At 42.6% G+C, this 14,486-nt stretch overlaps 1 protein-coding gene across 1 annotated transcript in view; it reads left to right on the top strand.

Moving 5' to 3' along the window:
* The first annotated feature begins 446 nt into the window (after positions 1 to 446).
* GPC6 (glypican 6) overlaps positions 447 to 14,486 on the top strand; it is a 798,134-nt gene continuing 784,094 nt past the window's right edge. The window contains exon 1 of the mRNA XM_074859430.1: positions 447 to 1,160. Within this exon, the coding sequence (XP_074715531.1) occupies positions 797 to 1,160 (364 nt within the window). The 5' untranslated portion in view covers positions 447 to 796. The remainder of the gene's footprint in view (positions 1,161 to 14,486) is intronic.

The raw sequence follows: 14,486 nt of genomic DNA, 5'->3' as shown, positions 1-14,486 counted from the left end.
CAGGCAATCTGTAATTTTGGGGCTCGGAGTGGCTGGATTCGTGGTGAGGAGGAAGTTTTTGGGGCTGTGGGTGCTTTTCCTTCCCTCTGCCAGCAAACAGCGATCCACGCCAGGATTTGCTTTCTGCTGCTGTATTTCGGCGATGCAATGTGTAGCACGTTTCTCGCTCTCTCTCTCTCTCTCTCTCTCTCTCTCTCTCTGTGTGTGTGTGTGTGTGTGTGTGTGTGTGTGTGTGTCTGTGTGTGTGTGTGTGTGTGTGTGTGTGTGCGCGCGGCTCTCCCTCGCTGTGTCTGTCTCCAGGATTTCTCCCTGCCTGGCTTAGGAGGCTGCTCCAGCGCTGCGCGGAGCAGAGGTTTCCCCGGATCCCGTAAATACAGGCACAGGCATCCAGTGCACCACACGCATGCACACGCACACACACGCGCGCACACACACACACACACACGCACGCACGGAGCCGCTGTCCAGTCCATCCCCACGCCGGCTGCTTTCCCCACCACCTCCAGCCTCGCACAGGCGGCGGGCACAGCTCCGCCACGGACCGCGCTGCCGCTGCCCCGGGACTCCGCTCGCAGCAACGCAGCAACGCGCCCGCGGTTTCAATCTTCACAACCTACAGCCAGATTTTTACACCACCCCCCCCTTTTTTTTTTCTTCCCCCCTCTTTTTCTTTTTTTTTTTTCTTTTTTTTTTTTTTTTTTTTTTCTTCTTTTGGCGAGGGGGCGAGAGCGCGTTGCATTTGGAGAAGGAGCCGGGGGGGACGAGGCTGCCGCTCTCCTGCCCCCGCCGTGCGCGCATGTGTGTGTCTGCGCGCCCATCTCCCCCCCGCCTTGCAAAAGTTTGCCTCGGCGGCCGGGGGGCTCCCGGGCCGCCGCCCCCTCAGCCGGGGGGCGCGGCGGCGGCGCGCCGGTGCGGCGGCGGCGCGGGACTTGCGCGCCGGGCGGGACTTGCGCGCCGCGCCATGCCGGCGGCGCAGGGGGCTGCGCGGCGCTGCGCCCTAGCGGGGCCGCCGCCGCCGCTGCTGCTGCTGCTGCTGCTGCTGCCACCGCCGCCCGCGGCCGCGGTGGCCGAGGGCAAGGCGCGGAGCTGCGGCGAGGTGCGGCAGGCGTACAGCGCCAAGGGCTTCAGCCTGGCCAGCGTGCCCTACCAGGAGATCGCAGGTAAGGGGCCGGGCGGAGCGGGGCGGGGGGCCGCGGGCGCGGGGGGGCGCCGCCGACCGGCTGCGCGCAGTCCCCGCGGAAGCGGGGCCGGGAAGCGCCGCGTTGTCTGCGGGGCGCGGAGCGGCTCTGCCGGCCCCGGTGGCACCCCGGAGGCTTCCCGGCGGGGCGCGTGTGTATGTGCGAATAAATGATTCAATAAACATAAAAACTAAGGCGGGGGTGGTGTTAAAGAATAAAAGGAGGGAAGGGGGGGGGCGCGGGCGAGGCTCAGTCGCGGTTCTGTTCGCCGGCAGAAACTTCTTGAGAGTTGCAGCCGGGCTGCGAGAGGCAGCCAGCGGTTCCGCAGTGGCGGCTGCCCCCGCTGCCGCCCTGTGCGGGGGAAGAAACTTTGCCCTCCGCCAGCGGGGACCTGGCGTGAGGCAGGCGGAGGAGGAGGAGGAGGGTGGGGAAGGCGGTGCCGCTTCCCTCCCGGCTCCCGCCGCGGCCCCGCGCAGCGGCGCGCCCCTCCGCGGGGGCCAGCCCGGCCGCGCACCCCCGGGCCGGGCAGCTCGTCCCTTGGAGGCGCAGCCGGGCGCCCCCGCTGCAGCCCGAATCGAGCGGAGGCATCAGCTGCTGGGAAGAGGACCCCCCCCCCTCCCCACACCCCCTCGGCCCCCCGCTCCGCCTCCCGAGACCCCCGGCAGCCTGTTACTGAGCTCTTCTTTCTGCTGAAACATGCCTACAACAGGTTATGTCTCAATCTGCCTACGAAGGTGTTGGCGTTGTTTTTTTGTTGTAATTCTGTTTTCTTGCTTTTCCCCGCAACCTTACCCTTATTGCATCTTTGGGACTGAACGAATAAAAATATGTCCAGGGCAGATAATCCTTTAGCAATCGGAAAGCACGACAAAAAGGGAGAAATGGTGTGGGAAGGCATGAGCTTGGGCAGCTTAAATTGGACTGCTTGAGCCCTCAGAAAGATTTCTGCTTTGCCTTTGGTACTTTGCTGTTAGGTTCTGCTGTTTGTAGGGTGAATTAGATGCCCCTCGGTTTGCTTGCTTCCTTTTTAAAGTTGGAAGCAGTAGATTTATCTTCTTTGAGGTGAAATAAAGCCACAGTTATTCACTGTGCAGTATTTAGCACTTTACATGAGGAATGATAAATGTGGAAAATCTCAGGACAGCGAGGATGTAGTTCACAAAAATACAGGGAAGGTTGTTCCACGCTGCCAATGCAGAACAGACCAGATCTCTGTATAACCATGTTGGTGCCTTTGGACACACAGGTCTGATCCACTGACATGCTTTAGGACAAGGCAGGAGAGTAAAGGGCCTGTGGGGGTAACTATTCCACAGGCACTTTCATCCCTCAGGCTCACCAACTCTCTGGTTTTTCTGTGCTCTTTTTAAAAATATTCTCTTCAGGTTGCTCATCAGTTATACTGAATCATGAAATCTCTCCTGTGAGCCACAGATCTTTTGAATATGCAGTCATGCTTTCCCTTCACTCACTATTACTCCATCAGCTTTGAGACAGGGTGGTAGGATATGCCCTGTCCCATTAAAAAAAAAAAAAAAAAAAAAAAAAATTCCTGTGAATTTCAGACTTCTAGTAACTTTGGGTAAACACTTGTTGCTTTGAGCTCACAGAGAAGTTTTATTGTCTCATTTATTTTCTGAATGTACAATGCAAAGTTGACATGCAATTTTTAAGTAACCCCAACATTTGCAAGTTTCTGTTAACATGTATCAGTACAGAAAAAGTCATGGTAGTTAAATATTTAATAGTAGTTCAGTCCAAAATTACTCTTGTTTCTTGCTAAGCTTCATAAGTAATATCTACTTTTATGGTTCAGAAATACAGGATTTGTGCAGGTACGAGTTATTTTTTCTGAGCTTCCTTTTTCAAGTTGTTTGTTTTCTTTGTGGTTTATCTGCCTTGCTACTAGTTGGTGTATCAACTTCCGAGCAGTTCCGTATGTAGCTATTCAAGTTACTTAGTTGTTGGAAGACTAGGATTGCTTTAAGGTGTGTTTCGGAGTATGCTCTTCTTGTACGGTGCTGTGAGGTCGTGAAGTAACTGTTCATGCGGCATGTGCTCTTGTTAATGTGAAAGCTATGTATTTGCAAGCTGGTTCAATGTTGGAAGTTTAATTAAAGCAATCAACAGATTTCAGAATCTTTTTTTTTTTTTTTTTCATTCTTTTTCCACCGTACTGACTTGGTTAAGGAAGCAATTTGTTAGTGTTACGAAAGAAGTGTAGTCTGTCAGATGCCTATTATAAAGACCTCAAAGATCTTTAATTGCAGTCATATTTCTGAAGAAACATTGTGTTTTCAAAAGATTTTGCATCAAAGGCTTGATAATATGATGGAAAATAATAATACGCAGTATGGTTTATGTGTTTTGATTTAACAGTAGTCATATGTTTTCATTTGTCATTTGTTTAAAAGCTACTTTCTAGCTACAACTGCTGAAACTCAATAAAGAGGTAGTGTGTATGTACTGATGCAAAGTGTGTATGCACTGATGCAGAGAGCTGAAGAGTCTGTTTAAATTAGAGAGGCTGCAGAGACAGAGGTACCTCTCTGTTGAATGGAGCTACAAAGCCAGACTTGTTAGATAACTTTTGTAAAATTAGTTATACTGACACTCACTTTTGAATGGAGAAGATAGAAGTTACAGATTTGAAAAGCTGTCAGTTTTTGCACTGTGAGGCAAGGTTTTCCTACAGTATTTTGTTGCACGTGTTGAAGTTAGTTATTATGGTTGTCTGCTATGCTTTTACAACAATGCTAAATTGTTCAACGTAATTGTATAGTACTTACTTGTAATCAACCTGCTGTGTCTGATGTCTTGTCTGATCACCAAACTCTGGTGCTGTGACCTACACTGGAGTACAGCATATAAAGTTGGTTTCCAACATAGGTTGTCAAAGTCAATCTTCAATAAAGGAACTTTGCCTGGGAATAAGGTGAGGAAGAAAATTTGAAGTACACATAGTATGCTGCTGTGGGCTTGATTCTGTGCATATCACAAGCAGGGTGGGTAAGCAGTAGCTTGTGGTGTGTGTGAGGCTATACTTGTAAAATCTGCCCTCTTATAGAACTGCTGTGCAGTATCCTGCATGTGAAGAAGATCTGAACTGTCAGATTCACACTGCTGTGACCCAGCATTCACGAGCACTGAGTGGAGCTCCTGAGGACTTTGCAGAAAATGTTTTGCTGTAGGAAAATCTGTCCCTTGAAAGTCAATACAAAAGAGAAAAATAGCGTTTGCTCAGAATGTATCTGTTAGCAATATTTGTTTAACTCCAACCATGATTTCGGTAACTTACAGCATCTTAGGGGAAGCCATGAAAATGAAACATCAAAGTTGAAGGTGGACCGTGTCCTTGTCTTGAGTTTTCTGATTGAAAGTGAATGTCTGACTGTTTAAAAGTAATGGATGTGTCTGATTTGTGCCTTTCCATTTCCAGCTGATCTAGAGATTTTGAAAGGTGAAGGGTGTGGGTTTTTTGTGGGTTGTGGTTTTGTTTGGGTTTGGGTTTGTTTTGTTTTGTTTTATTCCTAGGTACTGAATAATAGTGTATTTAGAGAAAGATTAGAAGTGTTCTGGTAAAGTGTCCAGCTGTAAAGATGTTGAATTCTAAATACTGCGTAAGAAGTAGGTGAGCTTTGTTCTCCTGTGCGGATGATGAACGAGGTGAGATTCTGGCAACACAGAGACACCGTAGTGAAAGTAACTGAAATGAAAGCAGAAGCAAACCCTTCATTTTGAAGGTCAGGAGTCACTTGAAATTGTGCTTTGATGAATGGGCTTCATACTGGCATAATACAGAGGCGTTGACTGAAGAAAGCTAGCAAACATAACACAGTTGCTTGTAGCTCTAAAGTGGTAATAATAATAATAATAATAAAAATCAACTCAGTAGTCATTCATGCAATTGAGCTATTAGTCCATGTCAGATGTTCCCAAGATACTCTTTCTGAATGTTTTGCTTTCCTTTAAGTAGCTCTAAAGTGTAATGAAAGATTGACAGGAGAACACTGGAAAATGCTCCTGACCGAATCTGTATTGAAGCACTTCGTACTTAATGCTGCCTTTTACTATTTTTCTACTGCTGTCACTGAGAGTTGTGTGAAGAAAGTACCTGTAGACCAGGGTGAAAATGGGGATTCACAGGCACCTTGTGTGGTTGTCTTAGGAGTGTAAAAAAACCAAATAGCCTTACTGAAATCAATAATCAGAGCAATGCAAATTTGTGAAATCTGAATTGGGCCATTAGAGATGAATTTACTCCTGAGTTCAGTGATGACAATGAAGATGGACATGGAATTTCTTGTAAACTTTGTACTTTCCTTGTTTTAGTGCTGTCATAGTAGTATCCTCCTCATTGTGTATGACTGCTCCTCACCCCTGCAATTTCAGTAACTGCAGCATCAAGATTCTTTGGTCTCCTCCCCTTACGGCCTGCCTTGTTTTCCTGTTGTGAGTGCATGGTGCATGCTAATAAACCTGTGTGTTCATTTAGCTAGGAGGAAGTACAGCTTTTCTAAGACCTGGCTTTGCTATCACTTCTGTGCATATTTATTGGTTTGTATGTGACTGATGCCATTAAAGGGAATACAACTTATGTATGCACATCTAAACCTAAAGGTGCTGTTTGTAAGATCAGGGCCTTTGAGGAGAAATAGGCTGGTTTTAATGCTTATAAATAATTAATTTTTGACTGAGGATTTTAAATCTCAGCATCTGGAGTTTCCCATTGTGACTTTCTGGTAAAGTATCTTGGAAAGAGGGACTTCAAAATACAAAAGGCAGTGCTTTAATAATTAGTGTAATGATGAACTTCAGCGTATTGTACCCTAATCATCTTTTTTCTTTCTGTCGTCAGTCTGATCTAGAGTGAAAAAGCATACCTAAAGCTATAATATTTTCTACACTTCTAAGTGGTAATGTGTTAAAGTGTTATAATGCTGTATTAGTACTTATTTCATCATATGCTATTGTGAAATACTCCTGAGATTAGGTGGTGTTCAGACACCAGAGAGGTCAAGCACTATGTTAAAAGCTCAGGCCATTCTTTTTATATTACTGCAATAAAGAATATATTCATTTCATTTATATTACCACTTGGCTCTCATAAAAGGTCAGTTTCAGCTGAATGTACAATTACTTGCAAATGGCAAATCTTATAACAAGTGATCAACAATAAAAGCTTTTCTGGGTAATTTGTCTTTAAAATTACCACCTGCCATTTCTTTTGAATGACTTGAGCATCTTGCAGTATCACTCGGAGATCTCTGTTCTTATTCCCCACAATACATGTAAGAAAACTATGCATACTAATCTTCCTTTCTGCTTAGTAAAGTAAAAATGCATAATTACATTAAAGTTTCTAGTTGAAATAACAAGCGTGGTGCTTAAAACTCCATTATGGTATCAAAGTATCAGCACTCCCATTACTAGCAAAATGAAATTACGTTTTCAATGAACTATGACTGTATGCTCCCCTTCGTACCTGGTTAATGGGTGCTATCTCCCTGGGAAGGGAACCTTCATTCTGTGGTTTTGACTGTTCATACTACCAGGCATAATTATTTTAGCAGCTTAAATATGTGTAAAAGAATTAACACTTCTCCACAAATTCCTAAGAACAGCATATAAAGGTTGGTGTTTAAAGGCAGAATAGTTATTATGCTAAACAGAGAGAATACATTACAAGATGCAGAAGGAATTTAAAATGTGTTGCAGATGGCAGGAAAACATATGCCTGGTAAAATTCTTAGCACTTTATTCCTCTGTATGTAAAAACAGCCTAAAACCTACTGAAACTAAGGTTTTCTTTCTTCACTACTTACTGCTCCGGAGCTCCTGCACACATCCAAAAAATAAGCTCCCTGCTAAGAAATTTTTTAGCTCTCGTTATGGGAGGCTGTCACAAAGACCAGCAGCTCTCTCCGATGAGCTTCTTTCGGCTACCGTGACCTTTTCCTTCCAGCAAAGTTAAACGACGGTACTTGATTCTGTTGAGCGATTGCAAAACACAGAGGACGCACGGCATTTGAAGGCAGGTGCTGCAAAAAAGGCGCCTGCGCTCCCGCTGACTGCAAGGGTGGCAGCAATTTGGTCCCTACCGTTCCGCCCGGCGGAGCGAGTCTCCGGTGAGCAAAGTCAGGGGTTATTAAGAGCGCCGGGAGGGTGTTTGTCCTGCCAGCTCACTGCAGAAACCCGGGTGCCCAGGAGGAGGCTCTACAGCGCAGCACCAGCCCCAGGATGGAGACTCGCCGGCTGCCGGTCCTGGCCTTGATTTTTCAGGGCTCGGGACAGGAGCAGCTTGCGGTCCGTCAAACAGAAGCAACGAGGGCTGATACTCCTAATGCAAACAGCAAATTGGTCTCCGGCTTGCCTAGCCTGTGAGGTCTGTCACCTTGCGCTTCTAATGGCCCTTTAACCACGTCTCCAGCTGAGCAGCAGATGTAAAGGGTACTGAGCATCCTGAGCTGGGTTTTTTTTTCCTCCTGAAAAAAGCATTTCTACAGACTCTCGACTAACAATGGAGCCTCAGACCTGCTCACTGACCTGTTGGGTTTAAAATAGCAGTGCAAATCTCCCAAAATAAGTGGAAGTCTCGACTGCTTTTAACAGGTGCCTTGAAGGGCTGTGTGTGCATGTGTGTGTGTGCAGGGGTAAAATCATGGCTTTTACTTGGAGTGGCCTCAAAGTCACATTTAAGCACTGAAAGAGCTAGAGAAGCTGCACATTACCAGGAGAGGTATTTGCAAACCAGGTTGAAACTTTGTTTTATGGGCCCCATCTGAAAAACACGTGCAAACATACATGAATGCAAACATATGCCCAATAAAAAACTACACAGGGCTCAGTTCATATATGTCAGAAAGATCAAAGGCTAAATCAGCCATGCTAATCCTACTGTTTGGGGAGTCCAGTTAGTTCAAGCCTGATTCTTGACTAAGCAGTAAGTATTATAACCTGCCCTCTAAGTCAAAAGCTAGACCTCTCTGTTGCCAGAAACAGATTCTTTGTCAGTCTCCGTAGCTGTAGCTCTTACCATGCCTATAATGGTAGCCACATATTTCTCTGATATTTTTGGCCACGTCCCTCTGACTTGTGCGTTGAGTTTCTAACATACTAGAGACTATGGGGACATCTGTCTGGCTTTTGTCTGAGTTTTTCTTGGAGGGAAGTCAATGCATGGGATGAGGCTTTTCCACATCTGCGTATCAGACTGTAGTATGGTATGGTGTGAGGATGTATGTGGATACTGCTGTGGTTGTGAGAACTGTGGAGGTATGTAGAAGTACTCCAGATCTGGCAAAAGACAGTCTGTGAATGCTTCACTACAGTTCTTATGTCATTAGTCTGCGGTTGTCTTTTGAATTACGGTATCACTTACGACCTTGGACTTTTCCTTTGAGAGCCTATAAGCAGTAATTAATACAGGAAACTAAAATGGCTTTCTTAAACAGAATTAGCATAATATTAGGCAAAGGGTCTTTATGAACAGTTATCCTACCAAAAGTCTGATGGTGTTGACTGATGGCCACAGCCGGGGAGGCTCCCATCAAGTCCTGAGTATATTTCCTGTAGGTTCTTTTCAATTCAGGATTCAGTTTCCTGTCTTTAGGAAGTGTTTCTCTTTGAGCTGGCTCTTGTCTAAATTTCATTTTTCTGGTGATGTCAATCAAGTAGTAAAGGTAACATTTTGGATAAAGTGTTGTTAGTTATGGTTGCAGCATTTGAATCCAGAAGAACCATTCCTCTTGCCCAGTAGATGCCACATTGATCTGTGTTTTGGTTTTGGATAGTCTTTTGTGAAGGTAGCAATGTGTGTCTTTGGAGTCCAAATGTGCAGCTCTAGATGGAGGTAGTGAGGCTAGAAAAAACCTGACTCAGAGAACTGGGCAGAGAATATAGGGTAGGATGAACTGTTGGAGAAGGGACTGTTACTGGAAGATGAATGAAACGTGAATGGGAATACTTATTTCTCTCATTGCTTGAGTCATGTGCATTTATAGTGTTAGGTAACAAGACCTTTCACACAGTTAAAAGCCCTAGGAGAAGGGAAAGAGACTGGAAAAGTGCTTTCATGCTTTCATTCGAGGATTTGGATGAATAGGATGCAAAGAAGGAGGGAGGGAGCAGAGGTGCTCCATTTCTTTTTCTTTTTTTTTTTTTTTTTTTTATGCCCCACTTAGTCTTGGTCTGTACAGTCTGTAGATTTCTCCTTTTTATCACCATCTAAGTGGTTAAATATTTCTGCTCAAACAGATTGTGGCAACCTGACTGACCATGCTCCAAAATGGAAAAAGTTCTAATCAAGATGTATTGGCATTTCTGTTGTTGAATGGTTCCTTCAGAGCTTGTTGCTCTGCTAACTGGGCAGTTCTCAATAATTCAAGCTCAGTACCTAATATCTAATTGTCTCACTGCAGAGAGAACAATGCAGCTTTTGCATGGTTCTCTCTCTCATCATCATTTTACATAACTATGCTCCTGAGTTTCTGGCTTATACTTCCTTTAAACCTAAAAAAGGTTGTAAAAGGCTTGAGTCCAGACCTCTGAAGTACGTTTTCATTTACACTTCACCCCACTGCATAGACACTGGCTCTCAGCAAAGTTGTGTGTTCCCAGCTTCTGCTTCTGACTGCTTCCCTTGCATCAGGTCTAGCAGACTGACACGCTGACCTGGACTAGCAAGCTTATCTGACAGCTAACCCACCAAAAAAGATCTTGAAGTCACTCAAGAGAGTATGTGGGAATGTGTGCCTGAAGATGAGAAAGTGGGGCTCACCGTTTGATGATTGCTTTCAGGTAGATGTCTTACAATTATCATGCAACTGCAAGAGGAAGATTGTCCGTCTTTTCTCACATGGCAGCAAAATGCAATGAGTAGTACACTTACAGTATAATTGAGAAGAAACTACCAGCAGCTGAGCATTCTTGGCTATTATCCCCACTTTTGGACTTAACTTTCTAACTGCATCACCAAAATTTGACAAGCCATACTAGCAAAGTCATCTGTCTCCAAAACCGAAGGAACTGAACATCTGCCTGGGATGAGGGATCATACTGAGAGTGCTTCACTACCTTAGGGAAGCTCTCTGCTTGTTATCATGTCGATGTGTGATGGTGTTCTGGTTTTGGCTGGGACAGAGTTAATTTTCTTCCTAGTAGCTGGTACAGTGCTGTGTTTTGTATTTAGTATGAGAATAATGTTGATAACACAGTGATGTTTTAGTTGTTGACAACTGGTGCTTATCCTAAGTCAATGATTTTTCAGTTTCCCATGCCCTGCCAGCGAGGAGATGCAAAAGAAGCTGGGAGGGAGCATGGCCAGGACAGCTGACCCAAACTAGCCAAAGGGATATTCCATACCACAGAACATCATGCTCAGTATATAAACTGGGGGGAGTTGGCTGGGAGGTGTGGATCGCTGCTTGGAGACTGTCTGGGCATCAGTCAGCAAATGGTGAGCAATTGCATCACGCATCACTGGTCTTTTCTTGGATTTTATTTCTCTCTCTTTTCATCTTCCTTTTCATTGCAATTATTATTGTTATATTTTATTTCAATTATTAAACTGTTCTTATCTCAATGCACGAGTTTTACTTTTTTTTCCTTTCCTATTCTCCTCCCCATCCCACCAGGATGATAGGTGGAGGAGTGAGTGAGCAGCTGCATGGTGCTTAGTTGCCAGTTGGGGTTAAACCACGACAGATAGTTAATGTGGTCAATTTAGTGGGTGTCTGCTGATTTTATAGCACATTGAAATTTGGGGTTTATGAGGCAAATGGATCAGATCATTAGACCACAGGTTTATATACTGATATTTATTGTTCTTTTCATCTTTTAAATCTTTTCTGCACCTGAGGGTACCCGTTCCCAGCTATATGCAGCTTTGACATATAAAATAAAATTGCGCTCATAGTAGTGCTCAAATATAAATTGTTAAAATCAGTGGCAGGATGCTTCTTTGCATGTCGTACGTATCCAGTCATCAGTCATCAGAAGCTGTTGCACAATTTTTAAATGTCTTTTAATTTCTGAGTACCCTCGTTTTTAAATGTGTCTAAGAAGCTTAAACAATTCAGTGAGAAATCAAAGGCAAGGGATGATGAGCACCCAGTATCCAGTGGCTAAACCCGATGTGTTTTCCATCTTTTCTCTTAAACTGACATCATGTCTCACAGAGAAAGGAGCTGTAAGTACAAACAGCGACTGGATCTTATTTAGTTACACAAAATTGATTCACGGCATAAACACATAATACAAATATTTATTTCTCTGATATTAGCTTTCGGCTTTACAACTTCAACATATAAGATAATACTGCATATGAGCAATTTAGATTCCTTGGATGAAAATAGCTATATATCATTTTCTCTGTCAGCATTATCTGTGTTGTAGAGAAATATGGAAAATACCTCTTGAACAGTTTCTGACTCAGACCATATTCTCTTTAACCAGCTAGAGTCATTGCAATTTACAATATTCTTACCTGGTCCAAACTTTGAGTAACATGCATGTATTTAAAGCAGTTTCAAAAATGTAAAAGAAGATGCCAAAGCTGACCCACAGTAAAAGCTTTGGTAATCAAAATAATTTTTTATTTTGTGAAGTAGTCTATCCTCTTCTATCAGTCCAGCTGCAAAAATAAGCAGGGAAGACAGATCATGCTAATTAAAATTGCAAAATAGGTTTTGTTGGCTCAACAGAGATTTAGGTGTTTTGGAGCAGAAAATCAAAATCTAATTTAAAAATGAAGGTATTTAAAAGAATGGCGCAGGGGAGGTTTATTTATTGAATTGGTGAAAAGCCAGGAGCAATATTCCTTGACCGCTGCTGTTCCAAGATGGTCTGTCATGCTGGCTATGGGCTGGCAATGAGCACTGTTAATTGAATACCTGGAACATAACTAAAATGCATTGATTAAGTACAAACACCTGTCTTTGCAGTGTAGCATGGCTGATGAAGTGAAAGGACTCCCAGAAACGGCTTCCTGAAATTGAACACTGAAATAGTGATTAGCTTGTTCTTAAAGCTGATCTTCAGAAGTCCCTTACCATTCTTTGAATGCTATCTCCAAAGCTTCTTTCTTCTTTAATTACTGAGACAACATACGAAAAGCCATGTATGAATTGACTGTAATCGCATTGGTTGTGGGGCATGTGCACACTTCTAGTCCTAGTTTTTTGAGTTAAAAACCCTCAAACCTGATTTATGCCTATCTCCGTTGAATGCAGCTGATGGCAGAATTTGACTGAGAATTAACTGCAGGCTTTTTTACAAAAGTAAATAATGATCAAAATTCAAAATTACAATTTATTTGTGTGAAGCACTGAAGAAATACAAAGAAGGGGCAGTCCTGACTGCAAAAGCTTTCATTTTATATATGCCAGTATTTCTTCATGAGACTTACACAGTCTTAATGTCATAGTTATGTGCATACTGTTTAAACCTTTTTCTATTACGTAAGCAAGAAATGTAGTACAAATAAATATGCTGCTTAATTTTTTAATTGTCCTTTTAAAGGACACCAGCTTCATATCCCGCTGAGATTACTACAATAATTGATAGATCCTTTGTGAAAGCATCTTTGTACCTTGTTAATTAGTAATTTAGAGTCTGAGTTTGCTTTTTAAAGCAGCTCCAGCTGGACACTGTAAATCATTGTCTAGAGCACAGTCTATGCTCAGTATAGAAACTGGTCAAACCACAAACTCTTTGCACTTTGTGTACCAAAATCTGGTTGCTGCCAAATACTTAAACACATAAATACAGAACATTGCTCAAGTGGAGCTTTTCCATATCTGATGAATGGGTTTAAATTGCTTTTCTGTCACAATTTGCCCAAGAGACTAATGCCTTCTCTTCAACTGAGAAGAATGCACAAAAGTATGTCCACAGTGTGTGGACATATGTACATACATTCATATATCCATGTACCTGAACACCCCTTTATGTTTAAAAAGTCTTCTGAATTTGTATCATACACCAGACAGCTTTTTTCCAAGGTATATTATAACACTGTAAATAACTTATGGTTTATAAGTGAGGTCCAGTTTTCCTTTTAATATTTGCATAGTTTTCCTTTCATTGCTAGTTTTTGCTTCTTTGAGTATTCTAATTTCCATTTTTCTGGTGACAGGATGGTCATTGCCGTTACCTTCATGCCTAATGGACCACTCAAGGTAAATCTGCTTTTGACAGAAAAGGAAACTCTAGAGAATTTCCTTGTCCTTTTTAGCTGAAACACCAGCAAAAATCAAACTCAAGATGAAGAAAATTGTAAGGTTAAGAGCAGATTCATCCAGATTGTAGTCTGTAATGCTGAACAAATCTGTTGGCAGGTTTCAGCAGGTCCATAAACTTCAGTTGGGCTAAAGAATCATGTATGTAGCTGTTACTGATTTATATAATTTTAGGTTATTTTTTATAGTCCTTTCAACATCATTATTACAGTTATTGTAGAGCATAGACAATAAACCTTACTAGAAAGACTAATGGAGTTGCCAAATTAGGATCATCATCATTTTAATGGGTGATACATAAGTGCTAATCTTTTTGTTCCATTCTGTGGCTTCCCTGAAGTTGGGAGCTGGTCAAACTGTTGCATGCAATGACTGTTCAGACAAGTCATGCGGAAAGGATGATGTAGCACAATAAAACTTCTCTAAAGCGTACTTAGAGTTTCTATACATTGTTAATTCAATATAGAGATAGAAAGGTACAATCTTAATTAGTTTAAATCAGCAAATATGAGTTATTTACAATTTTCATCAATAAGCATCTTGGGAAGATGATAGTAACAGTTAGCAGCCACATTTTCTGATTAATAGATATTTTGTATTTTTGACACTCTCATATGAAAGGCAAATTTGTAAACATTACCAATATTTATTCCACAAATATTTGTCTCATTTTTATTTCACCCTGCTGTGATCTGCAAGTACTAATCATATGGACCCCTTTGGAGCAAAGGTACTTACTAAGTTGTGTTATATATAGCAGGAACTCAATATTCAAACATATTTTTGTTGAAAAAACATTTTGGTCAGTCTAATTTTACAAGAGAGCTGCATGCATGCCTTTCAACAGTGAGGAGTTAATTTGCAAACACAAGCTAAAGAATATATTCTGAATATTTTTTCAGTTGCTTATGGGGGATTCCTCTTCTTCTTTTTCTTTCTAAATCATTATTGTCTGTTCTGCCCAGAATATTTCTTGTTTATGTTACACAGGCACATACATACCTCCACATTTCAAAGGAAGAAAAAATAACAGATAATTCATTTTTTAACATTACTTGTGTTTGCTGGA

Source organism: Strix uralensis, chromosome 2 (assembly GCF_047716275.1).
Source record: "Strix uralensis isolate ZFMK-TIS-50842 chromosome 2, bStrUra1, whole genome shotgun sequence".
NCBI classification, from domain to species: domain Eukaryota; kingdom Metazoa; phylum Chordata; class Aves; order Strigiformes; family Strigidae; genus Strix; species Strix uralensis.
This window is presented reverse-complemented; position numbering and strand designations above follow the sequence as displayed.